The 24611-nt window shown below is 38.1% G+C and overlaps 4 protein-coding genes, 1 non-coding gene and 1 pseudogene across 6 annotated transcripts; 4 read left to right on the forward strand and 2 right to left on the reverse strand.

Annotated features, from left to right (window-relative positions):
* Nucleotides 1-108: 108 nt before the first annotated feature.
* Nucleotides 109-1266, reverse strand: LOC101296731. 2 transcript variants are annotated; one of them, XR_183941.1, is made up of 2 exons: nucleotides 654-1266; nucleotides 109-494 (listed from the first exon to the last, which is right to left on the reverse strand). It is a non-coding gene; the product is annotated as an uncharacterized LOC101296731 (transcript). The 2 variants fall into 2 exon arrangements; XR_183940.1 differs by having other exon boundaries at nucleotides 455-498.
* A 499-nt stretch (nucleotides 1267-1765) lies between these two features.
* Nucleotides 1766-5429, forward strand: LOC101306699 (annotated as a pseudogene).
* A 3072-nt stretch (nucleotides 5430-8501) lies between these two features.
* On the forward strand, nucleotides 8502-11189 carry LOC101290917. The gene is made up of 2 exons (XM_004290312.1): nucleotides 8502-8615; nucleotides 9608-11189. The coding sequence occupies exons 1-2, from the start codon at nucleotides 8606-8608 to the stop codon at nucleotides 10324-10326; spliced, it is 729 nt and encodes a 242-aa protein (XP_004290360.1). The 5' UTR covers nucleotides 8502-8605; the 3' UTR covers nucleotides 10327-11189.
* Nucleotides 11190-11199: 10 nt separating this feature from the next.
* LOC101299626 (probable fructose-bisphosphate aldolase 2, chloroplastic-like) lies at nucleotides 11200-13585 on the forward strand. Its single transcript, XM_004290255.1, has 6 exons — nucleotides 11200-11509; nucleotides 11804-12073; nucleotides 12171-12280; nucleotides 12391-12481; nucleotides 12665-12934; nucleotides 13035-13585. The coding sequence occupies exons 1-6, from the start codon at nucleotides 11336-11338 to the stop codon at nucleotides 13311-13313; spliced, it is 1194 nt and encodes a 397-aa protein (XP_004290303.1). The 5' UTR covers nucleotides 11200-11335; the 3' UTR covers nucleotides 13314-13585.
* A 1505-nt stretch (nucleotides 13586-15090) lies between these two features.
* LOC101307069 lies at nucleotides 15091-18872 on the reverse strand. The gene is made up of 6 exons (XM_004290281.1): nucleotides 18540-18872; nucleotides 18376-18468; nucleotides 18049-18279; nucleotides 17429-17531; nucleotides 16178-16407; nucleotides 15091-15456 (listed from the first exon to the last, which is right to left on the reverse strand). The coding sequence occupies exons 1-6, from the start codon at nucleotides 18857-18859 to the stop codon at nucleotides 15234-15236; spliced, it is 1200 nt and encodes a 399-aa protein (XP_004290329.1). The 5' UTR covers nucleotides 18860-18872; the 3' UTR covers nucleotides 15091-15233.
* Nucleotides 18873-19007: 135 nt separating this feature from the next.
* Nucleotides 19008-24515, forward strand: LOC101299339 (DDB1- and CUL4-associated factor 13-like). Its single transcript, XM_004290254.1, has 18 exons — nucleotides 19008-19146; nucleotides 19226-19311; nucleotides 19399-19488; nucleotides 19574-19685; nucleotides 19795-19822; nucleotides 20163-20261; nucleotides 20389-20458; nucleotides 20553-20587; nucleotides 20709-20783; nucleotides 20878-20973; nucleotides 21882-21945; nucleotides 22097-22150; nucleotides 22663-22748; nucleotides 22877-22937; nucleotides 23032-23096; nucleotides 23289-23394; nucleotides 23514-23602; nucleotides 24058-24515. Exons 2-18 carry the CDS (start codon nucleotides 19246-19248, stop codon nucleotides 24218-24220), a joined length of 1359 nt encoding a protein of 452 aa, XP_004290302.1. The 5' UTR covers nucleotides 19008-19146; nucleotides 19226-19245; the 3' UTR covers nucleotides 24221-24515.
* The last annotated feature ends 96 nt before the right edge of the window (nucleotides 24516-24611 follow it).

The raw sequence follows: 24611 nt of genomic DNA on the forward strand, positions 1-24611 counted from the left end.
CAATAACCAAAGTACTCCGATAAGATACTAATTAAATTCCCAAATTATGTATATATACCACAATCTACTAAGGACACCCACTCTTACCAAATAAGAGTTATACTTCTTTCAATAATTATATCTACACCAAATTCACAATCAGCAATTTATCCTTGTTCCCTTGGTGCTCATAACACGATATGCCTCTCTCTTTAACATGCATTTGCAATAGTTGAAGCATAAATGCATACTTGGTAGTTAATCCTCATAAGTTAACCTACACATCCTTTCTACTCTATGAAACTCAATTCTTTTCTTGGCAATTACTGATGAATATCAGACTCTCATGGTCAACATATTTCTATAAACTTCACCATTCAGTATAATTCCAAACACAATCCCATAATCAAGGACAAGAAATTATACCTCTGATCATAATGCATGAATCAATTATGAGTCAAGTCTGCACCCCTTCTAGCAATTAACGAGTGTGGCACAAGGACCAGATGGCTTCCCTTCCTTAAACAGAATCACCAAATCCTTAGTTGTCTACCCAATTACTTAACTTTTCTATTTGTAAACAAATTTAACATCAATTCACAGTAGAAGGCAACATGCCCGCTGATCTCTAGAAACTAATTTCACAACCCAACATCTAAAGTTTTCAAACTAACCTTATGATCAGATCATGACCGAGTTGCAGCTGCTCCCTTTTGAACAACACCGCAGCTGGATAGATTCTCCCTTTGCTCTCCCAATCCAGTACTTCACCATTCTTATGGCAAATAGAGTTGTAAACTTAATTAAGGTGTTGTGTGATTCTCAGAAGAGCTCTACGGCTACACACCTTAAACCTCCTCACCTTCGATCCCGTTCGAATTAAGCCAAACACTTCACTACCAGATTTCACAAATTCTGCCAATTGTGCTTCACTTCACAAGTCTGAAAACTCACATGACCCAGCTTCACTTCTTAATCTGAAACTCAAACCAGCATTAGACATGAACCCAAGGACTCCCAAGAAGCTCGTATGTCATCATTGAAAACCGTAGTCGCTGAAAATTGTTGCAGAGCCATCGGAGTTGTCAAATTTCTGACTTCAACTCTTCTTCCACACATGGACGATTCGTGACCAAAGATCAAAGCGGAACGAAGAGGCATGTCGAGCAAGACTGGTCCGCCGCCATGTCGTCGCCGGACGGAGAAGACGAAGAGGGGTCATCAGCTCGAGTTTCGAGTTTGAAGGATAAGCTCTTGTGTTCTGGAATCTCTAGACCGCTTTCTCTCGTTGTATGATTTAATCTCCACCCTTATATACCAGAAGGCAACGGCTAAGATCCCATCACATCAATTTTTATTCCTTGAAATAATTTCCAACTTTAAGATTTCACGATATTTAACTCGAACTCTGAAAAATTCCACAAGTATTACTAGAGACTCGTCACGAAGCATACTTCATTATCAAATATCTAAATTGAAGATTTCACTTCCAATAAATTTTTCAAGTGTTCTCAACACTTAACAAGATTACAAACTGAATCTCAAACTATTCAACTTTAGCTCTTTAAATATTTACGGGGTCTCACAGTATTGAGTATATTCATATTGGGTGCAAGCCTTTGCTTTGGATTGATCTTCAACCGCTTATTTTGTGCTTTGAATGTTGTTCTTTTTTTTGGGTATTTTTTGGGCCAAATGTTCATAATTTCAGCAAGTCTCTAAATTGTAAGAACCTAAGATTATTGTTTGATAGATTCAAGCTTATAGGAGGAAGTATGGTTCTTCAATGGTGGTCTCTTGTAAGGGTCATGTTTTGGTTGGAGTGCTTGTATGTAGTTTAACTTAGTTTTTTGATTGTTCTGACTTTTGTAAGGGTCATTGGTCTTCCGAGTTTTTGACAGTATAGTGCATTCTTCCAAATTATTGTCAGTGCTAGAGTGTAAGCAGGTTTCAATGCTTATGGTATAAATAGGTCGAAAATCGTTTGCACTGGGGCTTTTGGTCCTTTTAAAAACCTTGCCTTTTTACTTCAGCGTGATAATTTTCTTTTTGCATTCACTAAAGCTCATTTGTGTCAATCATAAGGCAAACTAAAGGAACTTAGAATCTTAAAGAGAAAAGATTTGAAAAGAACTCAACAGAAATTCTTTACGTTCCTGTTGTAGGAATCTTCTTTCCTTTATAATATAAGTTATTTGTTTTGTTATAGTACATATGCATGCATTGTATTTCTTAATCTTTAAGAAGGCACAAGGAAGGCCTATTGGTGATCATTGTGTATATTGAAACTATTTATAAAATTCGGTCATTGCCTTGAAGGAACTCAAAATTAGATTATCGTCTACTTATTTAATTTTGTTTGATAATGAGCATTCATAGATTATTACTAACTTTTGTATCTTCACAACTGGTGCTTAATTTCTTTATTTGCAAAAAGAAAAGTTTTGACATGTGAATGCCTGAGGGAATTTTAGTGCATTCCAGATGTGTGCATGATTTGATCTTTGAGGTTAAAGCTTGTGACCTCGTGCTGTTGATTAATGTTTCAGTTGTCAAAAGTAATGAACACAAATTAGGTCAGAAGGGCTTATTTTTCTTCCTAAGAACATAATTGCAGTACCTTTGGTAAATTCTTTAAATGAAGCTTTCTGCATCGTCTGCTCAAATACCACTCTTCTAATTGTGAAATGCAAATTCTTTTTTATAGCTGAATAAAAAGAATGCATTGACCTTTTATTGTATATTTTCTGAATCAACATTGTTAGGATGTGGATGATGCTGGTGGGTTTTTGAAACTGTCAGCAACCAATGAATGGGTGTTAGGTGATAGATCTGCACCAATGAATAAAAAGGCCATTGTTAAGGTATGCTTTAAAGTATCTATCATTATAATGGATCTTTGTGCTTGCTTTGGACACTGCCTTTATTACCAAAGAGGAAAAGAAAAGAATAAAAAACTTCAGTATTCATTCACTAATGATACTTGCAATGACACATTCAAGGGATACTTAAGTTCTTTGTTGTTACTTATATGTCTTAACAGGCCATGCAGAATGACAGTGAAAGAAGAAAGAAACTCTACCTTCTTCAGTATGAAGCTGTATGATACTTTTTCTCAGTATGTTTCTCAGTTTTTTTTTCTTGTACAAGTCAGGGGTTATGTGTATGTTTTTACATTTTATAAGATGTGAATATCCTGTAAAGTGGTCCATATCCCAAATGCTCAAAATTGGTGTCCATACCCCATTGGTCTTGAAAGGGAAGGGGTCCATACCCCATTGGTCTTCAGACCCAAATGCTCTCTGAATTTATTGAAGTATTCAGCCTCTCATTGAGCGGCAATCCAAGATACTTGACATTTGAAGGTACTTTAAGCTTCCAAATATTAGAAGAGGGACCACAAAAGAAAAAGACAAGTGTTTAGTAAATAGTGTAAAATGTAAATGGCACATAGATGAAAATTTGCCTTATTGCCTAAATTGCAGGTTTGAAGACCCTTGTATACATATGTATGTTCATAAGCCAATCACAGCTTATTGTTGGCTATGACTAGCATTTTGACTTTTTTCTAATAGCCCACAATAAGCTGTGATTGGCTATGACTAACATTTCGACTTTTTTCACATTAGTTTTCGCTTTTATTTGAACATAATATACATAGAATTATACAAGGATAACAACTATTATACAAGGATAACAACTACTATGTAAGAATAATAACTCAAAAGGTACTTTTTCTTACTAAAAATCACGGATGTTTATGATGATGATAAATCACACCAGGATATCTATTAAAAGTAAACTTATGGAAGGATAACATGTCAATATCTTAGTTTATTTGAAGTAAAAGTCAAGAAATTAAGATTAAACACAAATGGATCCTTGGTTATATGTATTTAGTTAATGTTGGTCTCTCTATTAGTTTTAATACACAAATCTAATAAGTATCCATTCCATTTGTTATCCATATAATATATATGTATTTATTTAGTTGCTATTATCATTTTGTGGATAACGGTCTTCTGTTGATTGGAGTTGTCATATCTTTCTCTACACCTAGGTGTTAGATTATATAAAGAAGATAACAACACTAGTATCAGTCAAAATTATTTACAATTAGCCAAATATATATATAGGGTTTATTTTATTGACTGTATATCTTGCATAACTGAAGGCTTCCATTTAATCATTGGCTTTATTAAGTGTGCCTCTCTCCGCTTTGTGTGTGTGTCTCTGTCTCTATCGGTCTCTCTATCCCTCTGCGTGTGTCTGTGTGTTCAAATTGATGTCTATTAAACTCTCATCACTGCCCTTTCCTGCATATACAAAGGGAACTAATGCTTTTGTCTATTGGTATTGGACTGCTTGTACTGAGTATTGTTTAATAACACTGTCATTCCAGGTATTTAGATAAAACACACTAGCTCTAAATTTGATATTGCAGATAACAACATGCTATAACAGACTGTCTTTTAATATTTAATGTTCTGGCCCAAATATCTGTAAAATTCCCAAGTTTTAGAACTTGCTTTTAACAGAAAATCCCTCAAGGACTAAAGAAAACAACAGATCCATCTGATCATTCACTTTAGTGACAATCAGATATTGGTGAAAGAATATAGTTTATTTTTTTTCTTATGGAAAACTAACATGGAGTCATCCACCCAGGGTGCTATCAGTTATGCGACAGGAGTTCTATTCAGGTTTGTTGATACAACTTAATTTGTCAATGTTAATTTCGCAAGCAATTTTTGCACGTTTATCAAGTCTAAGATGATTTGCCAACATAGAGGACTTTTTTCACTTCACTTGTGTCGATCCTTTTATTGTGATTACCTCGAATCTTAACTATCTAATTGTCAGTTCAGTTGCTTGTACCTTAAACTCTTGTACCAGCATGTAGACAATATATCTCGAGAAGCAGTCCCTCAGATTTTCAGGCAGAAGAAGTCTAAGAAGTAAAACCGAAAAACCAAAAACTTCATTGTATTATTTCTTGGTGTTATTATTTCTGTTAATTTTCATTGTAATTGTTTCCTCAAGCTAAGATTTATCCTCTGATGCAGAATTGGAATAAGAAGTCAAGATCTGGAGGATTCTCTAGAGAAATTGATTAAGGGATGTGGTATGGCTCTTCCATCTCCAAGGCTTGTCTTACCAGCAGCAATATATGGCTTGTGGATCCTTTCTCATCAATATATTTCAAGTGATCTCTTTGATTTTCAGGTAAATTTCAAAACTATTTTACAAAGGGTAGAACTTGACTATTATTACGAATATGGAAGAACTCAAACCTGTTAAAATTCTCGTGTCTTGTTGTTTACACGACTGCTTTTTCCCCACAGCTTGTGCCAACTATGGTTGGGTTGTTTGTTTATAAAGCCACTGCTCTTGTTCAAGTCTATAGAGATAACGAAGACCTGCAATTGATCTTTCCTGATGACATTTAGGACTGGAGTATTTTTGGTATTCACTATTTAGCACGTAGAAGTGTATAGTACCACCTACTGGTTTTTTTTTTGCAAGAGTTGAGTGTGCCTTGGGAACTTTTCCTCACGCACTTATAGAATCAGCTACCCTTTGAGAACACCGGTATTGCATGTATGTAGCAAGAGAAGTAAAGCATCTTCAAAGTCTTCAGAAGACTAAAGTGAAGTGCCATGATTTGAGCTAGTCAAATTTTGTAATTATACAAGGCATGTGCCTAAACATGTACTTGTATACTAGACAGCGGAACCTGGACTGAAGAACTAATTGAGCCATTCTTCAGTGGTCTTCAACTCTTCATATTTTGGTGATCTCCATTAGAATGTTATACATTAGTAAAAAAAAAAAAAAAAGTAATTGGTTTTTAGAAAAAATTTAGTTTACCCCCCAAATCTTTGATGTCGAAATCAATTCAGTCCTGCAACTTTTTTTTAAATTAGTTCGCCTCTTCAATTTTCGTAAACACAATAGTTGGGTCCAATTAGGGTTTAAACACAGTTTACTTCTCCCTGTTCGACGGCGAGCCGTTTCGCCGTCGTCGGACGGGCCTTGGCGATCCAGTGTGGGTCATTTAAGAAGCCGGGTCTCTCTGGTTGGTAGTCTATACGAATCAGAGAGATAGCGGTGGGGTTGTGTGAGGTGAGGGAGAGGGAGATCGAGGCGGCTGACATCCTGGGTTTCAACCGTCGATGGCTTGAAGGGTGGACCAGCAGGGTTGTTGCAGGCGACATCCTCGTGGCAGCGAGGGATGATGGTGCTCAAACAGATCCGATTTGGATCGGATCCCATGGGTTTGATTTGGGTTTGTTTGGTTGGGGTGGTAGAGTTCCATGGCGCTCCGAGCGCGGCGGTGGATTCATGGTGATATGGAGAGGCGGTTTGCACATGGTGGCAGCTAGAGGAGGCTCCCAACAGGTAGATCCGATCGGGATCAGACTTGATAGAGTCGATCTGAGGATGGTTTTGTTTGTTTGGGGTGTTGGGTTATCATGGAGCGAAGGGGATGGCAGTGGATTTACCATGGAGGCTCTGCGATTCCGGCGCGGTGGTGCTGCTGGTCATCCGATGGCTGTGGTCGAGATGGGCCGAGTTTGGCTGGCGACCCGAGATCTCCTTCTAATCTTGGTCACAACTTGGGCCTGGGTCCTCTTGTTGGGCCAGGTCTGGGCTGTTAATTTTATTTATGTTTTAGTTTTATTTTTCTTACATTGTTTAATGTTTTGTGGCTTCTTGCCGTCAATAAGCTCTTCTTCTATAGGGCGAAGTGGGTTATGTCCTGGTAAGCACACGCAATATGCTATGATTGCTTTATTGAGGCAACGAGTTCCTTGCTTAGTCAAATGGTCACAGCCTCCTTACGGCAGAGTGAAATCTTCGCATAATGGGAAAGCAAATATACAGTCATTTATGGCTCCATATGAGGGTAGCTTTCCGTTATGTCGCCATGTTTTATGCAAAGCAAATAGAGTTGTCAATGATGCACTCTTTGCTAAATGGTTCTTGCTTGAATGCATAGGTTGTGTAGGGTCTCCTGATATTGTTTTTAGGTGTTCTTACATTATGGGGTTTAGGCTTTTATCGTCCCCCCCCCCCCCCCCTTCGTGTTCTGCGGTTTCATTAATAGTAACGGCGTGAGGGCTGCCTTCTAGCCCTTAGATTCAAAAAAAGTTGGGTCCAATTTTTGAGTTCTTCTCGAAATATGACATCACCGAAGCTTTTGGAACTGACAATGGGACTTATAATTCAGCTTTATCCCCTCATTTTCAATGAAATATTTGAAATACCCTCATTGTTTTTTATTAGGCAAATAACACTAAAGTGTCATTTGAAGGTACAAATGATAAAAAAAATCATCAATTGTCCCACATGTTAAAATAGTCACCCCAAATGTTATTAGATGATAAAATGGTTACTTAATTCTATATCATATGGTCTAATGGTTATTATTAAGTGTTAATTATGATAAAAAGGTACATTCTTAAATTTTATGGATTTACGATTCTACCCTTCTGTTACTTTCTCTTGTTCTCTTCTCTCTTTGTTACTTTCTCTCGTTCTCTTCTCTGACTTCTCTCTCTCTCAGCTTCTCTCGCTCTCTTTCTAACCCCGCTACCATCGCTTATCTTTCATGCCGTTGACGCCAGCTAAGTTTCATCGATAGTTACTTCGTATCCGTGAAGCGAAGGCTTCATCAGTTCCGCCATCCACCGCCTTCTAACCCAAACGAGGTCGATGCTTTGCTCAAACACAATGTTTTTAATTTCTTTCAGATTTTGATGTTTTGAATGATTTGTTTCTGTGTTTAATCGTTACAATTTTATATGATGCCGATCGGTAAATTCTAGGGTTCATAGGAATTTAGGGATTTGAAACTTTGACTCAATCTGTGTTATATATATAGGAGGTGGTATTTTTTTTCTGGGCTTCAATCTCACTTGGGCTGGCTCCGCAGCGGAGCCTCCGCCCCTGGTTGCCATGATTCGTTGTGTAATGTCACTAATGTGTCTACTTGCACTCTTCTAGTGTGTTTGGATGCAAGTGATTTCCTAAAAATTTAATCAAAAGTGAGAAATTAAGTGTTTCTCCAGTTTGGATTTTTATCCCGTGGAATTAGCAATTTCTACTGGAAAATAATCGTCAGATTTGAGAGTTTAAATTCCCGATTTGAATTCTTAAAAAAATAGGTGTCATTTGTCAATTCTTTGAGGTTAGTCTAAATACAAATTCTTATCATTTTAAAACTTTACATCATGAAATCAAAACAATAGAATTCTCAATTAATAGAATTTAAATTCATTGAATTGTAATTCCGTGATTTTAAAATTTTTATAAAAATTAAAATTATTTTATCCAAACACAACGTTCAAAAATCAAGACTTCAAGGTAACTCCCACATTTCTCCACGTTCCTTTGACAAAAAAAAACAAAAAAATCAGAACTAAGGATGAGTAGAAGTGTAGAACGGTGTCGTTTCCCTGTTTGGAGCTGAAGAGAGCCCAAAATAAATTACCACATCTGCTGGAGAATTTTCTCCTTTTCAATTCTTGATAACAGAAGCGCTTTGTTAATTCTTCTCGTTCTCAAAGATTCCATCTTTTTCTTCCCCAAAACTCTAGCTCCGAATTCATTTGGGTCTCCAATGGCACAAGGTACGCTTACGCTTCTCCGTCCCCAAAAGTTCTTCTTTATTTGATTCTTTAGATTCCTGCAATTAAGGGTTTAGGGTTTAAGCTCGGAACCCTTTTTATGATCTCGTTTGAGTCTGAATGAGGACTGAGGATTGTTTACGATCGGTTCCCCTGCAAAGAACAGTAGCCCATTATTTTTATATAAAGCATAAAGAGTTAACAATGGATTACTTAGGATTGCATTTGTTGAATGATTTTACTTGGATATCAAGCTTATTTTGTTTTGATACCCCAAGCATTGTTGTTTATGATTATGAGAAACAGGAGTATTCTTCCAATTGGGATAGTTGGAGATTCGACAAATGAGCAGTTATCCAGTCATGACTTTCTTTGGATAGTCTGAGTTGTACTGCTGATTAAGTAGGAGAGTTGGGGTCGTTTGATCCGAGTGTATTCACTTGGTATATATTGCCTTCAATCTAGACAGGCTCATGAAGCATGAGGCAATGCATTACTCCTCTCGGCGTATTTAGTTTTAAATTAGCCTACCTGAGGTTTCTATTGAAGCTATAGAAACTCCAATTTGACCTCAAAACAAAACCCTTTTCCAATCAACATACTTGGCTAAGTGCACCAGCATTCCATCGTAACATTGCTTGGCTATTGTATCAGCTTCTGTCCTTTATTTTTTTTATTTTTTAGTTTTGAACTTTTTGTTTATGCTTGACTATGTGTTGACTATGTGAAAACTATGAGCAAAGTTATGCTGGTCATCAGACTGAAATTTGTCCAAAGTGATTGTCACTGGTTCTTGTTTTCACTCAGAATTATGCCTGATGAGCTTAACTGTTGCCTTTCGTACCTATATGTATTTGTCTAAACTTTCATGAGTGAATGTAAGAGGATGATGGAAACTCGTTTTTGAATGTTATGCAATCATTGTTTTGAATTTACAACAATCATATATGTCTTGGTATTTATTTCCACTGACATTTTTCCTCACATATTTGTAGCAATGGACGTTGGAGACGAAGTTGTGGAGAACACTATTCCTTCTCTTGTTAAAGGTTCTCTTGTGTCCGTTCAACAAGGCAAGGTCGGTTCTCCAGAAGACATTGCTTGGGTTGATTCCTGCTTGATTAAAGAATCTGACATTACAGATGATAACTGGAATTCTCTGAAAGCTGCACTAGTAGAAATCCTTGATTCTCATCCTGAATCACTCGGTTCATCTTCAGGGGTAAGTAATGAATTACATCAGGAAACCAACACTGAGATACATGCTTCCCGTGTGGAGTCAGAACCAAATCACATCTTTATTAGGGAACAATTGGAGACAGTAGATGGTGATGTTCCAACCAGTGATGATATTCCAATTAGCAAGGATGCTAATGATTTGCAGTCATTTACTTTTGAGGGAAATCCATTTTTGCCTGGTTACAATGATGACTCGGGAGTGTCTGGAAACCTTGAGTTAGGTGTCGATATGGATTCTTGGGCACATGAGATCAAGCCTTCAGCTGAGGATATATTCAGGGTTTGGAATTTGGAAGTTCCAGAAGAAGAAGATGAACTTGTTAAGCAGTTGAACAACGCCCTTGAAGAAGGTTTGCCTCAATCCTTACGATCAAGTATTCCTGATTCTGATGCATGGAAAAATTTGGAAGAAACTTCGGTGGATGATCTAGTTGCTGGGATTGCTGACCTGTCTTTGAATCAAGTTTCCAGTTGAACAGTTGATTGGTTTTAGTTGATTGATTGTATTAGGTTTTGTATTTTCGTTACTGATGTTGTGCTCGTGACAGTTAGCTTCTTGTTGCACTTTTTCACTGAACATAGATGAGGCCTAGTTTAGTATAGTTCAGCCAACATTTTATACAAAGATCAGCGGAGTTTCATGTTTGAATCACCAAATACTTAACCAATGCAGGTCTGGAAGTTCCATACTTCCATTTATGTCTTCATCACAGTATGCTTCACTATTGGAATGCTGTAGATTCATGATATTCTCATTTGTGGAAGACGAATTCTTTAGGTGGGGGTATATCATGTATGGTTCAACATCTTGCCAAAAGGTCTCATGGAAGCATGTAGAATGGTTGTTTGTGAAGGGCCTTGACCACTCATTGGCATTGCAAATCAGCAATGAATCAGGTACTTGGTGATTGGAGCTAGGTAGCAAGGAAAATCATGAGCACAATCACGTCGAACAGCTGATGTGGGATGGTTTCGACCGTCAATGTGGAAGTCGCAGTCTAATCAAACCCTATGTTAAACCAGAGCCATTAGTCACTAAGAAGGGAACAAACGAGCAAGAGAGTTGCTATTGCAGCCTCATATTTACATGCCAATTTGGAGAGGAATCTCTTAAACCGAGTCTTTTTTGGACACTTTCTCATTGCAAGTCGTCATACATTTGTCCCTTTGCTAAACAGAAGAGAAACAATATCATGTGTTTTCCAACACAATAATCCTCCCTTTTTACAAGGTGAGCAAAAACCCTCATGTCTGAACCACGTCTGCAGCCTGCCAAGTCAGCAAGTTATCATCTACATGGCGAACCGGCATTGGTCATCACATAACAGCCTCAAATTAGACATCTTTGATAATACATAGACAGTTATAAATACAGGAGATTGAGTGCATGTGTGGCAAAGAGCACCAGAGAGCTTTGCAGGAGATAAGATTATATTTTGTAACTGCACTCTCAAGGGGTTTGCTAAGTTACACTGCAGCAAGCAATGGCATCTGCATCTCTACTCAAGTCTTCTCCAGTTCTTGACAAATCTGAGTGGGTGAAAGGCCAGACCCTCCTCCGCCAGCCTTCTGTCTCATCCGTAGTTAGATGCCACCCTAGTGCCACATCCGGTCTCACCATTCGTGCTTCATATGCTGATGAACTTGTCAAGACCGCTGTATGTTTTCTTTCACAACATTACAACTCATTATGTAACATATATTGTTAGCTTCTCCAAAGAACATGCATGTTGTTAGGTCTTGCTCTTAGCTTATACAAACTAAAATATGTTCCATACCATATAGTAAACTTACAGCATAACATAACATGTTGAACTGTTTGACTAGCGAATATTAACTGAACATGCTCTAATAAAGATTAGATACGAACTTACTGATTATGTTATGCTAATAAACGAGACACAAGCTCTGTTAAGATTTGAATTGATGTGTGCCTGTTTTGGTTGGTATAGAAAACTGTTGCATCCCCTGGCCGTGGAATTTTGGCCATGGATGAATCCAATGCAACCTGTGGGAAGCGTCTGGCTTCAATTGGGCTAGAGAACACTGAGGCTAACCGCCAAGCGTACCGTACCCTCCTTGTCACAGTCCCTGGCCTTGGCAATTACGTCTCTGGTGCCATTCTTTTCGAGGAGACTCTCTACCAATCCACTGTTGATGGCAAGAAGATTGTGGATGTGCTTGTTGAGCAAAACATCGTCCCTGGGATCAAAGTTGACAAGGTAAGCCACTGTAATCAAGCAAACTGCAACAATAATTTAATGACTTTATAGTCTCATGATAGCTATGCTGATAAGATAATGATGTTGATAATAACAGGGTTTGGTGCCCCTAGCTGGTTCCAACGATGAGTCATGGTGCCAAGGTCTTGATGGACTTGCTTCTCGCACAGCTGCTTACTACCAACAGGGAGCTCGTTTCGCCAAATGGTATGGGTCAAATCTCAGCAATTTCACCATATGATATTGGCCAGATCATAATTTTTGAGTCATGATTGAGATAAAGTTAGTTATAACATAATTGGTATACTTTGAACTAGGCGTACTGTTGTGAGCATTCCCAATGGTCCATCCGCTCTTGCAGTAAAGGAAGCAGCATGGGGTCTCGCTCGCTACGCTGCCATTTCTCAAGTAAGAGAAATGCTAGTTGTGTAGCAAGAGAAAATTACTTGATGTTATATATGTTGTATTCTTGATTTGCAATTTGACCGCTTCAAAATTGATTTTTTTTTATTACTCCATCAGATTGCTTAATATTTCTGTCTAGTTAGGATGTGTTTCTGACTGAAAAATCTTGGCTTATTGAAACTATAGGACAGTGGATTGGTCCCAATCGTAGAGCCAGAGATCTTGCTTGATGGTGAGCACGGCATTGACAGGACCTTCGAAGTTGCTCAAGCAGTGTGGGCTGAGGTTTTCTTCTACCTTGCCCAGAACAATGTCTTGTTTGAGGGTATCCTCCTCAAGCCAAGTATGGTTACCCCTGGAGCTGAGTGCAAGGAAAGAGCCACCCCGGAACAGGTTGCCGACTACACCCTCAAGCTCCTCCAGAGGAGAATCCCCCCAGCAGTCCCTGGAATCATGGCATGTCTCACAAAAACTCCCCAAAAAATTGACACTCGTATGTTTCTTTAACTTTTATGGTTCATATACTAATATCTTATGATTGTGTCATGTTGAGCAGTTTTTGTCTGGTGGACAATCTGAGGTTGAGGCAACCCTGAACTTGAATGCAATGAACCAATCACCAAACCCGTGGCATGTGTCATTCTCCTATGCCAGAGCTCTCCAGAACACTTGCCTGAAGACATGGGGAGGCCGACCAGAGAACGTGAAGGCTGCTCAGGAGGCACTACTTATCCGTGCCAAGGCCAACTCTCTTGCTCAACTCGGAAAGTACACCGGAGAGGGAGAGTCAGAGGAGGCAAAGAAAGAGTTGTTCGTCAAGGGCTACGTGTACTAGATCATTGGTGCCAAATGCTATAGATGATGAACAACCAAAAAGGAAAGATTATCATGCATAATGTTGGAGGAATGAAGACTAGGTTCTGTTAATGTGTGTATCGCTTTATAGCCCACGAAAGACTATTTTTGTTCATGATCATTTCATGTACTTTTAGCAACTTAATAAGCTTCTTGATGATGAGTTAGCTAGTGTTTATTTCTCAATCAAATATTTCAATGCTTGAAGTCTGAAATTCAATTAACTAACCATATTGAACGTAAAGACATTACCTTCTCTCATGGTTTACTATTCTCTTAAAATTATATGTTCCGTTAGGGTTTCCACTGAGGCCTCGTTCTTGTTCTTCCTATGGTTTCTCGTTTCTCTCAAGCTTTAGGGTTTCACTTTGTGCTTTCTAGCTTGCCATTATGGATTCCCCTGCTGTAATCGGCATTGCATTGTTGTGTTATGATCGGCATGTTTGTCCAGTCAAGCGTCTTTGGTTGTGGAAGTGGCGGTGGCCTTGGTCATGGAAGATCTGTTTGATCAAAGGCTCCTTCAAGTGTTTGTCTAGATTGAAAGTTTCTTGTGTTTGGTGGATATAGTGATGGTGGACTGGTGGTGGATGTATTTCTCTGATGGTGATTTCAGTACACCTAATGGCACACATCCATGGTAGAACCCGGATAAGTTTCGAGGTTTGATAGCCGTGGTGGTGATGTTGTGTAAGAAATAACATCCATCTTCCATAGTTCAACTCAATCAACACAAATTTATGCACTAGTGAAGTGTGTTGGTGGCAACTGGCAAGTTCTTTGAAGATAGGAGAGACACATTTTCAAGATTCCGACATTAATCCTTGCCCCAGAAGAAATGTTTAACTTCAAACTCAAGCTGCCAACATCAATCTCTTATTTCGATGATTTTTATCGGTAGCAGGGTTGGTGGCAAGTGTCTTTGAAAATGGGAGAAACACGTTTCGAGATTCCTACACTGTCTTTGCCCTTAAGAGAAAGGTTTAATTTTGAGCTCCAAGCTATAAAAACCGATCCTTGTTTAGGATGAAACCTTCCATATGAACAATCAAGGAAGAACTACTGTAGGTATGTTTAGGCGGAAACATTTGCCGCTAAATGGGAGAAAACAAGAACTTCAAGATTCAGGAAGAAGAACTAGGCATGTAAGTTTGCGGTTTCAAATTATTGAACAAGTTGGTTGGGGTGAAGCTATCCTAACTTTCTGAAGCAGACCACGTCTCTACATTGGCAAATAATTCCGAGCAAAGTTTTCTTATGCATTTCCGGTGACTGAAAAGATCAGCTTAGTGTCACCAAACCATCATATGATGGAAGAAATTAGAATGCTTATACGACTTTCCAACACTACTGCCGACCATAAAGGGTGTTAAAATGGCGTCGTGGATAACAGACTGATGAAGCCATCATTGACATGTGATGATCTGATGATGACGAGGGCTGGGTCATTTTCTGTGCAAAAAAAGATTTGGGAAAAGCAGGATTTTCCTTTGTAAATTGGGATCAAAGATCCAATATTACACAAAACACAAATGAGGTATCTATAAAGATCCCCAGAAAAAATAAAATAATAAATAAATTGAGCTTCTATGCCTGACTCTGTAGGCTCTCTTTGTTCCATATAGTATATAGTCCATGTTAGTGCAAACATGTCTGGATGTTGGAGATGTTCAGTAAAGATTGGGGAAACTTGGGGATCATACATCACAGGAAATCAAGAGCATATACACCGCTTCTCTGATGTGGGAGGAATTGGATTGCAAGGACAGTTACATTTTGAGCCTGCAATCTTCCCCACCATATTGATTTCAACAGGAAGATTGTGGCGCAAGCCATGTTAGCCTCAGCTGGTTGCACAACTAAAGAGTGAGCGTGCATTGGGACCTATTGCATAAGTATATTGTCACCTTCCCTTTTCATCCATGGTGTAGACTGGTATTTGCCAGTTTTTGATGTTCTTCTTGGGGTCGTCTGTAAGATGGAGATCTGTATCATCTTCTTTAAATGTTCTAATGAATGTTTTGGCACCCATCAGGATAAGCCTTTCAATCATGAACAATTGGTAATTATTCTCAATCAAGGTTTCCAATATGCGGCTATAATTTGATGAGTATGCCAATTTGTATCTGCATATACAGGTCAACAATACTTATCAGTATCAGCTGGGACAATTAATTTGGAGCCACAAAGGCCCATTAGATTGGCCGAGTTATAAAGACAATAAATTAAAAAGTGTTATGCTAGAATGCTAGATAAACCAATGAAAACCTAGCACTGTATCCCAGTTGATATAAGAACAATTCAATAAACAAAACTGCCCTTCTTAAAAGAAGAAAGGTAATAAACACAAAAAAGTTGAGGTACATTAGATTGCCAAAATAAAGTTCACTTAAAATGGATATCTAGATATAAACCTCAGAGGTAAGCAAAAACTATTTTCTTACACTCATGACAGGATCAACCATGTGCTCTAACGCACGACTGCACTTAGAAGGCTCATAAATAACTCTGTCTGGTATCAGTACCAACTGTTCAAAAGTTCGGCGGCAAGAAACCAAGTTAAAAGTTCTCGTCAGATGCATTTCACTCACTAATCATAATCCATCCCTACTGACATTCTCAGTCAATCGCCAAACATAATTAAAAAACTTTGACCTCACAGACAACCTAGCAGTTCCTTGATATTTTCCTAGGTTGGTGGTACAATGCTAGAAGAAATGACATGCAACAGTGTGAGGAGAAAACCATAACATTATATGCACGAGACATTGTTTATTCTGGCAGACAAACACACAGGTCTTCCATTTTTAAGTACATGGTGCAGAGAACAGTGCAAGAAAGATGTACCTGATGGAGAGCGGTGAAAAGAATCCTGGTGTCCTTTCATTTGAAGCAATATAAAGAGTTCGTCCAGGTGGGACCCATTTTTCAATTCTGCGTAGAATAAACTCAGGGCGTGTGTCCCTGTCCAGATGAGGTGATAGGGTCCTCTCAACACCATTCCTGTCCCTCCTGGTCTTAAGTCTATCTCCACGACGAACATGAATGGCATCATAATCACCAAGGATTTCCTTAATCTGCGAAATTAATTTAGTCAACGTCTGTAGTAGCAGCTTATAGGCTAAATGCTATAACTACCTTTTTTATATGCTACATATTGAAAACTAATGCAACTTAGAAACATAAATATTTTATAAATCCCACATGAGGTTGATTACATCTCATCTTATTTATTCATGAGGTTGATGACCACCACAAACTGTACTTTCTTTTGGTGCTGTTGTAATCTGGATTAAATTAAACATCAAAATCACATGTCCAGTTCAGCTATTTATCCCGGGTCTTCATAGGAAGTTCTTGTTTCGATCTTATGAAAATAACGTGTTTAGTGTACTCAGTGTATCCCACTTCATTTGGATATAGTGTTTACTATCATTCTCTTATGATTTACAGTTTACTCAACCTGGAATTTCTTTTCAGCCTTCAGTTTTAGTGCCCTGAACTTGATGAGTTCCTGCAGTCTTTAATATAAAACATTAAAACAGTATTACATAATCCTACTTGAAAGATTGAAGTAGAATTATGTAGTACTGTTGAAACATATTCCTTTTCTCTACTTTGTAACTTCTTAGGTAAACTATGATGTCTTTTTCTACCTTCTCACATCCAAAAAATCACAAGTTCTCGGAGATTTTGTTCATCAGAATTCATTTCACTCTGAAAAGTCATCCAATACCTAACATCATCAAGTTCTCAAAGTTTCACTAAGAATGATAGAAGATACTTGATATCTGACTACACAAGACTAAGAAGAGAGCAAATAAGTTCACGTAACCAAATTTGAGGCAGCAAACAAACATGATACGAGATTCCAGAGATTATCAAACAGTTCCCAACAACAAATCCAACTTTTGTTAAAATAGTGATTGACATGCAGATAATACAATGCCAAATTCATCAATATGCTCATAAATAGAAAGCATATATCTCAGAATCATAATGCACGATATGGACACAGAAGAATGCCTAATCATAGAGAAGCTTTATGCAACTCTCAGGTGTGGAAATACGACTTCATGGCATTCAGATGATACATACCTTGTCAGCTGCATTCCGCAATTTCTTTGCTGCCATTGAGGGGAGAAAAGAGTAGGGCAAAATTAAAGCACTACGGTTGTTTCGATTCTTGCACTCTGCAAACCTATATGAATAGGTAATTAATTCCGGAAGGAAGATTGAAGTTCAACTAATACTCATAGACTTAAGGAAAGGGAGAATAATTAAAGCACCACACCTCAATTTTTTCTGCAATAAAAGAAATGCCTGAGACGCAAATGAATCAAACACGCCTAGTAAAACCACATTATGCAACTGTTATAAACCCAGATCCTATCTTGGCTTTAAAACTCCATTGTTTTCAATCAAGATTGACTCAATAAAAGATGAACTAACAAGGAACAAGGGCTAAAGGTTCATATCTAGTGACAAGAACTGGTCAAGTGGTTATCTGAAACATAACTAAGACATTGACAGGGCCAATGCAACAGGGTTGGCTTGACAGTTGAGAACTCACAATGATTTACAGTCTTATTTTACATCAATCAATAAACACATGTATTTTTTCTTTGTTCTAATCTCATAAGAAAAATCAGAGGATTCTCGTCACGGAACAGATCTTAGAAATTTAGAGGCTAAAAGAAAATGAAACAAGTAGTTACCATGAAAGAGGGCTTGCAGTTCTGTTTATGAGCAAAAGATTTGAGAAACTAGTGTTTTTGAGGTCAACACGAGTAACTCGCTCCACATGAGAAACTCCTCTATCTCCTAACTTCATGCTTGTTGTTAGCACCTCATACCACATTTTTGAATTGTCTAAAATTACTGGAACAGTCTCCGATATGAGGCCGATATCATACAAAGAGTCCATGGAACAAGAGTTTGCATTCCAACTACAAAACAAAAGGGAAGCCAGTTAATTTCAAATCTTAGCCTACCTACATTCCTCATAAAATTAAAAACTTGAAGCAAATGGCATAGATCCTTACTTTTCTTCTGAACTTGCGTTGTCAGAGTGCTGAAAAATCCCTTTCTTGTTGTGTATGGGATTGATGCACATTCTGGAGGGCATTACAAAAGTCCTGCACAAAAGTGGTGTTATATGGAATCTAATTGCACCTATGACTCGAAGAAGAAGAAGAGAGTAGAGTACCTTTGGAGAAAGAGGGCTTCTTCGAGAGCACAGCGGAGACTGGACTCCTGGTGGGCAAGGCCCTCACAGGAGTGGCAGTGCTTGCCGGGGCAGTCGATTCGGGTGCCCCAGTAGAGGTACTTGCCGTGGCGCTGGCTGATCAAACTGGGAACAGATTCTAGGGCTTTGAGGGAGGAAGAAGAGAAGTCGCTGGTGGAATTGAGATAGGTGTAGAGGAAAACCAGAGCAATTGCGGCAATGCAGGTGGCCAGGAACACGATGGGGGAACTGGGCCCAGATTTGGGCTTTGGGGTTCTTCTGGATTCCACCGGAGACAGCATTCTCTTCTCTTCTCTTCTGTAGTTTGTTTGGCTGCTGTTCTTGATGTTTAATGAATTTTCCAAAATACCAATGGGTACACTCTTCCAGTTCAAGTAATTACACGCCCAACCTGCTCTTCTGCTCTCTCTATTTGGTAACTAACACGGGACGAGCACGTGACCTTTAATTTATAGGGCGCGGGTTTAGCAATCTCCTTCTTCTTCAGTCCTCCAGTTTCGCGCTCGCCGTCTCTCTCGCCGTTCAGCCTCTCACACTCCTCGGCGCTTCACCAATTTCTCTGTCCCCCGTAAGTATCTCTTCCTCGATTCTTTGGCTGCTGAACTTCCTAGTGTTCAAAACCAATATGATGAAATTGAATTCTGCAGTAAAGAAATATATCATAGAGATGAAGGTGAAAGTAATATCCCGGTCCACAGATGAACATACAAAAGAACGGAGCCAAGACCTCCAGGTCAGTCCTCCTCTTCATTCATTCACTCTTTTGTCTCTGTTGTTTCTCTCTCTCTTCGATTCAATTTGATCGTAATTTCCAATCCAGAGAGTGTTCCACAATTACGACCCCACCATTCGAACCCAAGAGAAGGCCGTGGAGTATGTTCGTGCGCTTAATGCCGCCAAATTAGACAGGGTACCCTCTATCTTTTGTTTCTTTTTTGCTTCCCCCTGATTTTCACTTTTAATTTGTGAATTTGATTTGATTGGTTCTGTTTTAGATTTTCGCAAAGCCGTTTGTTGGAGCAATGGATGGGCATGTAGATGCTATTTCGTGCATGGCCAAAAACATGAACCATTTGGTTGGGATATTCTCCGGTTCTATGGATGGAGGTACTTGTACTTTGCTTTGTCTATTATCCGCATCCCACTTCCGTTTTTGTGTTGCAAAATCTAATGTGTGTTTGATTTCTCAAACTAACTAGTCGATTACTTTTTGCAGATATTCGGCTTTGGGATATAGCTTCCAGGTAATCCTAGACTCACAAATGTTTCTTGTCCCTTTTTGGGTCTCTTGAAATGTTATGACATTTTCATTTAGACATTAGGCACGGCAAAGTCTTTGGTTTGTACCTACATAAAATGGAGTGGAGCTAAAGTTTCTATGTCAATAATAAAAATGGTGGTGAAAGAGTGGTTCTCTATATATTTGTTCAGTTTGTTAGTGGTTCACAAACTGACAGTGGTTTGGATCAGAAACCCCTGAACCCATAAGCTTGTTGAATTTTACATATAGTTTTGATCTACATTGTCATTTTGCTCCTACATTGTTGAAATTTATATATCTTTATCATTTTATGAACAAAATAGGCGCACAGTTCAGCGGTTTCCTGGCCACCAAGGTGCTGTGCGAGGTTTAGCAGTATCTACAGATGGACGGGTACTTGTTTCTTGTGGAACTGATTGCAGGTAAGCATAACTGTCTGGATCCATTCCTGTTTTCCCTCTATGCTTAAATTTTCTAGTCATGTATGAAGATTGTCCACCCATAAGGCAGTTTGGATGACCTTATATAAATAGTGCTTTTTATTTACAGTGTCAGGCTCTGGGCCATACCTATTTCCACTGCTATGGAGCTAGATGTCCTTACTGATAACTCTGTTGAGGTATTGCCTTCCTACCACTTTTATATCTCCTATGACTTATTATTTTATTTTGTTCATTTAAATCTTACCACTCTAACTACTATGTTAATTCCAGCCTCTGGAAACTTATGTGTGGAAAAATGCATTTAGGTAAGTATATAAACTCAAATTTTCAGATTATATGTTTCTTAATTAGTTAATTTCGCATGTAAAACTATATGTTATAATTTAAAAATGTTTCTACTATTGACGTCTGTGTAATTTTTTTCAGGTCTGTTGATCACCAATGGAATTTTGATCGTTTTGCCACAGGTGGAGCTGGTGTAGATATATGGAACCACAACAGGTTTTAGTCGTCCACGTATTTATCTAGGGAAAAAAAAAAAAAAAGTTATTTTCTTCCACAACATGACAACAAAAATGTACTTTGTGATGCATAGGTCTGCACCAGAACAGAGTCTCGAATGGGGAACAGACACAGTTATATCTGTCCGGTTTAATCCTGGACAGCCTGAACTTTTGGCAACATCTGCAAGGTATGCGCCGCCGATCATTTTAGTTAAGATTTTTGGAACAAATATTAATTAGAAAGAAAACTGTAGCTTGATCAATTAGATATCATGTCCCTTTTATGTTATAATTTTAGGTTCTGTACAGATTCCTTTCTTGTTTGAGCATTGTCATGCTGCTTGTTCTGCTGTCAGTATTATATTTTGTTCAGGGAAGCATCTTCCTCTCAAGTTGATATGACACTTGAAATATAGTGAAGCTACTTGGTCTAAAGAATACACACGTACTTTTGAAAGTTGTTGATGATGTTTAGAATGTGAAATAACCAAGTAGTACATTTCTTTGAGGTAGTTGGTTTTGTTGTTAGAATAGTATAATAATTTAGGTGGACATATGAACTGCATTTATTGGAGGAAATTGGGTGTGTGTTGTTTTTTTTTTTTCCCAAATAAAGCATAATGATTACTGACATTTGTAGTTAGGCTTTGGTTGTGCACATGATATCCCGTATTTTCTGTGGATTTTCTTCTCTTTTTTTGGCGAGCTAATTTCAGGATGTAGAGGCTAAAAGAAAAGTGTAATTTTCAACGTAGCTTTTAACATTAGGCATTTCTGGACGAAGAAACCTCCTTTCTGCAGTTGAGGGGCACTATTTTGGTCACTTACGTTAGCTAAGGATCTTTTCTCATAGAATATAGACCCAATGGATAATTCTGCTCAAGGAGTTTATAGTACCATCAGATGTCTTGGATATCCATGAGCTACCCTAGGCTGTAAATATTTTCTACAGCCACCCTAAGCTGTATATGTGATGTGATTAACGTGGTGTTTCTGTATGCTTTCATGATATTGTTTCTTTCTCTCTTTGCTTTTCTCTAAATTGAAGTTAAATGCTGAATGTAGGAGTGACATTATGTATTTTTCTGTTTTGTAGTGATCGCAGCATAGCATTATATGACTTGCGCATGGGGAAACCGACAACGAAGCTTATCATGGCGGTATTATTACTATATTAGTTCTAGATATTAATTTGGTGCTGGCTGTTTTCAAACTTCCCTTTCTTACTTTTAATGTGGTTTGTGGTTAAATTAGTAAACCTTGTTTCTTGAAGGGGAGCTTTGCACTTCTAACTTGTTTTTCTTTTGACAGACAAAAACCAATTCTATTTGTTGGAATCCAATGGAGCCATTCAACTTCACTGCTGTGAGTGCACTTATATACTTTTTATCTTTTGCAAATTGTTCGGAGAAAAGGAAAGATGTATGGTATTGGGTAGATGTGCTTTGCTGGCTGTCCTTTAGATGATTTGGAGGGATAGGCACAGATAAATTTTTGAGGAAACTTGTGAGGATGTAGAGTACTTGTGGGAAAGGGTTCCATTTTGGGCATCTCTCTTGGTGTCAGTTTTTTCAAGAGTTTAAAGATTACTCTCTTCAGGCCATTCTTTGTTATTGGGATGCAGTGGTGTTCTAGTTCTTAGATGCTTGTTTTTATTCTTTCCTTTGTGTTCTATGTGGATATAGTTATGTTTTAACATTTGGTTCTACCACTTTCAGTCCACTTAGGGAAAACAGACTTATTTCTTGTTTCTGTACTACAGTCCGTCGAACAGTATTAGATTGTTCTTTATCTAAAGAGTTTAGCATAGAATTTATTCTACCTTATATAGCAATTTCTTGTATTTGAGGTTCTAATCCAATTCCTCAATTACACAGGCAAATGAGGACTGCAACTGCTATAGCTTTGATTGTAGAAAGCTTAATGCAGCAACGTGTGTGCACAAAGATCATGTCTCTGCTGTGTAAGTTGATCATTATGTAATTGAAATTTTTCTTTCACGTCTTAACTATTAAAGTCTATTAGTCTCATTGTGCATGTGGTAGATCTTATATGGCTTGCATACCAAATTCTATATGTTTTGTTTTTCAGGATGGACATAGATTATTCACCAACTGGTCGAGAATTTGTAACCGGATCATATGATAGAACAGTGAGTTTTGTAGTTTTAACTAGTTAAATCCCATCTCAACAATTCCGTAATTGTCTAGAAGTGCTGTGGTGATAATAACATATGTTTTTTTCAGGTGAGAATTTTCCAGTATAATGGTGGTCACAGTAGGGAGATTTATCATACAAAGAGAATGCAAAGGTTAGCCCCCATTTATCTCTTGATTGTTTGGCTTCTTGGATTTTGTTGAAGACATGTAACAAACTATATCCAAATCACACTGTCCACTTTCTTAACAATTTGGCTGTTGGAGTTTGACAGAATAAAGTGAAAATATATCTTTTTTACTTTAGGGATCATTGAACCTGTTGTTTCTCTTCCCCTTTCTTGTAGGGTTTTCTGTGTCAAGTACAGCTGTGATGCTAGTTATGTTATTTCTGGGAGTGATGACACTAATCTTAGGCTTTGGAAGGCTAAAGCATCAGAACAACTGGGTGTTGTAAGTCATTTCTTCCTTTCCTCATGTCTCAATTGTTGCCTTGGCATCTTAAACATGTGTTTTCGATTCTCTATATAGATTGTCTGTAGTGTAAATGATTTTGTTTTGTTATCCTGCAGCTTCTTCCAAGGGAAAAGAAAAGGCATGAATATCTGGAAGCTGTCAAGAATCGCTACAAGCACCTCGCTGAAGTGAAGCGTATAGTGAGGTATAAAAGGATACAAGAATTTAGAATCTTATTGGCTCTGCAGATTTTATTTACATATATAAATATCTACGTTTGTATGGGTTCTATAAAAGATAACACAAGTATGCTTATCTCACTGTGTATCATAAGACCATTTCATGATTCTGAGGTCAAAGGTAACAAGCATGTTATTAAGTATAGTTTTCCCCGTATAGAGACACCATTGTTGATTCTGTGTTGAAAGCCTGTTGTTATGTGTCCGTAATCTGTATTATAAATTTCTAGCGGATTATCTACCATGACCCAATTGAAGAAATGCTTTTAAAAGCTAAAAGTTTATTTATGGCACTACTCCCAAGTATGTGATTGTTTTGCACATCATTTTATTAATATGGGTCGTGGATAGGTTCATTTGAACTTTCTGGTTAGAGATATGGTCCCTAATTTTGCAATTGTTGCATATGGTGTTTCTGCAGGCACCGCCACTTGCCGAAAGCAATATACAAGACAACTGCTCTCCGGCGTACAATGATTGAAGCAGAACGCAGGAGAGAAGAGAAGAGGAAAGCTCACAGTGCCCCAGGAAGCTCTACATCAAAGCCATTACGGCAGAGAAGAATTGTGCGTGTTGAGGAGTGAGTTATACCGGGAGGTGCATGCTGGTAGACAACTGCTGCAGCGAAGGATGACCTTTCATACTCAAGTTTCCTTTCAAGTTTACAGCATGGTTCATTTCTTCGGTTAGTGACTTCCCAATCACAGAAAATATTGACTTGCGGAATGTCTGGGGCCTTTGGCTTTGTATTTACCTAAAATTTTGCAGAAATGTGTGATGGCTTGCCATTGTACTATTAAGCTTGTAACTGTAGATCATATAATAGTTGAATTAAAATGTGACATTTACAGTTGAAACTATCTTGACAAGCTTTTAGTCATACAAGGGTTTCATGTTACATGGAATCATGAAATATAATGCATAGGTTCTCAGTGGAAGAGGATAGTATGTGATTACTCTACGCAGAAGACCGGT

This window comes from Fragaria vesca, linkage group LG2, assembly GCF_000184155.1.
Source record: "Fragaria vesca subsp. vesca linkage group LG2, FraVesHawaii_1.0, whole genome shotgun sequence".
Lineage (NCBI taxonomy): Eukaryota > Viridiplantae > Streptophyta > Magnoliopsida > Rosales > Rosaceae > Fragaria > Fragaria vesca.

Excerpts from the sequence above, each read along its gene's own strand:
- LOC101299626 (XM_004290255.1), top strand. The coding sequence starts at position 11,336 with ATGGCATCTGCATCTCTACTCAAGTCTTCTCCAGTTCTTGACAAATCT. Across the intron at positions 11,510-11,803 it reads ATGAACTTGTCAAGACCGCT|AAAACTGTTGCATCCCCTGG; the intron begins GTATGTTTTCTT and ends TGGTTGGTATAG. Across the intron at positions 12,074-12,170 it reads CTGGGATCAAAGTTGACAAG|GGTTTGGTGCCCCTAGCTGG; the intron begins GTAAGCCACTGT and ends TGATAATAACAG.
- LOC101307069 (XM_004290281.1), bottom strand. The coding sequence starts at position 18,859 with ATGCTGTCTCCGGTGGAATCCAGAAGAACCCCAAAGCCCAAATCTGGG. Across the intron at positions 18,469-18,539 it reads GAAGCCCTCTTTCTCCAAAG|GACTTTTGTAATGCCCTCCA; the intron begins GTACTCTACTCT and ends ACTTTTGTGCAG. Across the intron at positions 15,457-16,177 it reads TTTTCACCGCTCTCCATCAG|ATACAAATTGGCATACTCAT; the intron begins GTACATCTTTCT and ends CTGTATATGCAG.
- LOC101299339 (XM_004290254.1), top strand. The coding sequence starts at position 19,246 with ATGAAGGTGAAAGTAATATCCCGGTCCACAGATGAACATACAAAAGAA. Across the intron at positions 19,686-19,794 it reads CTCCGGTTCTATGGATGGAG|ATATTCGGCTTTGGGATATA; the intron begins GTACTTGTACTT and ends TACTTTTTGCAG. Across the intron at positions 22,749-22,876 it reads AAAGATCATGTCTCTGCTGT|GATGGACATAGATTATTCAC; the intron begins GTAAGTTGATCA and ends TTTGTTTTTCAG.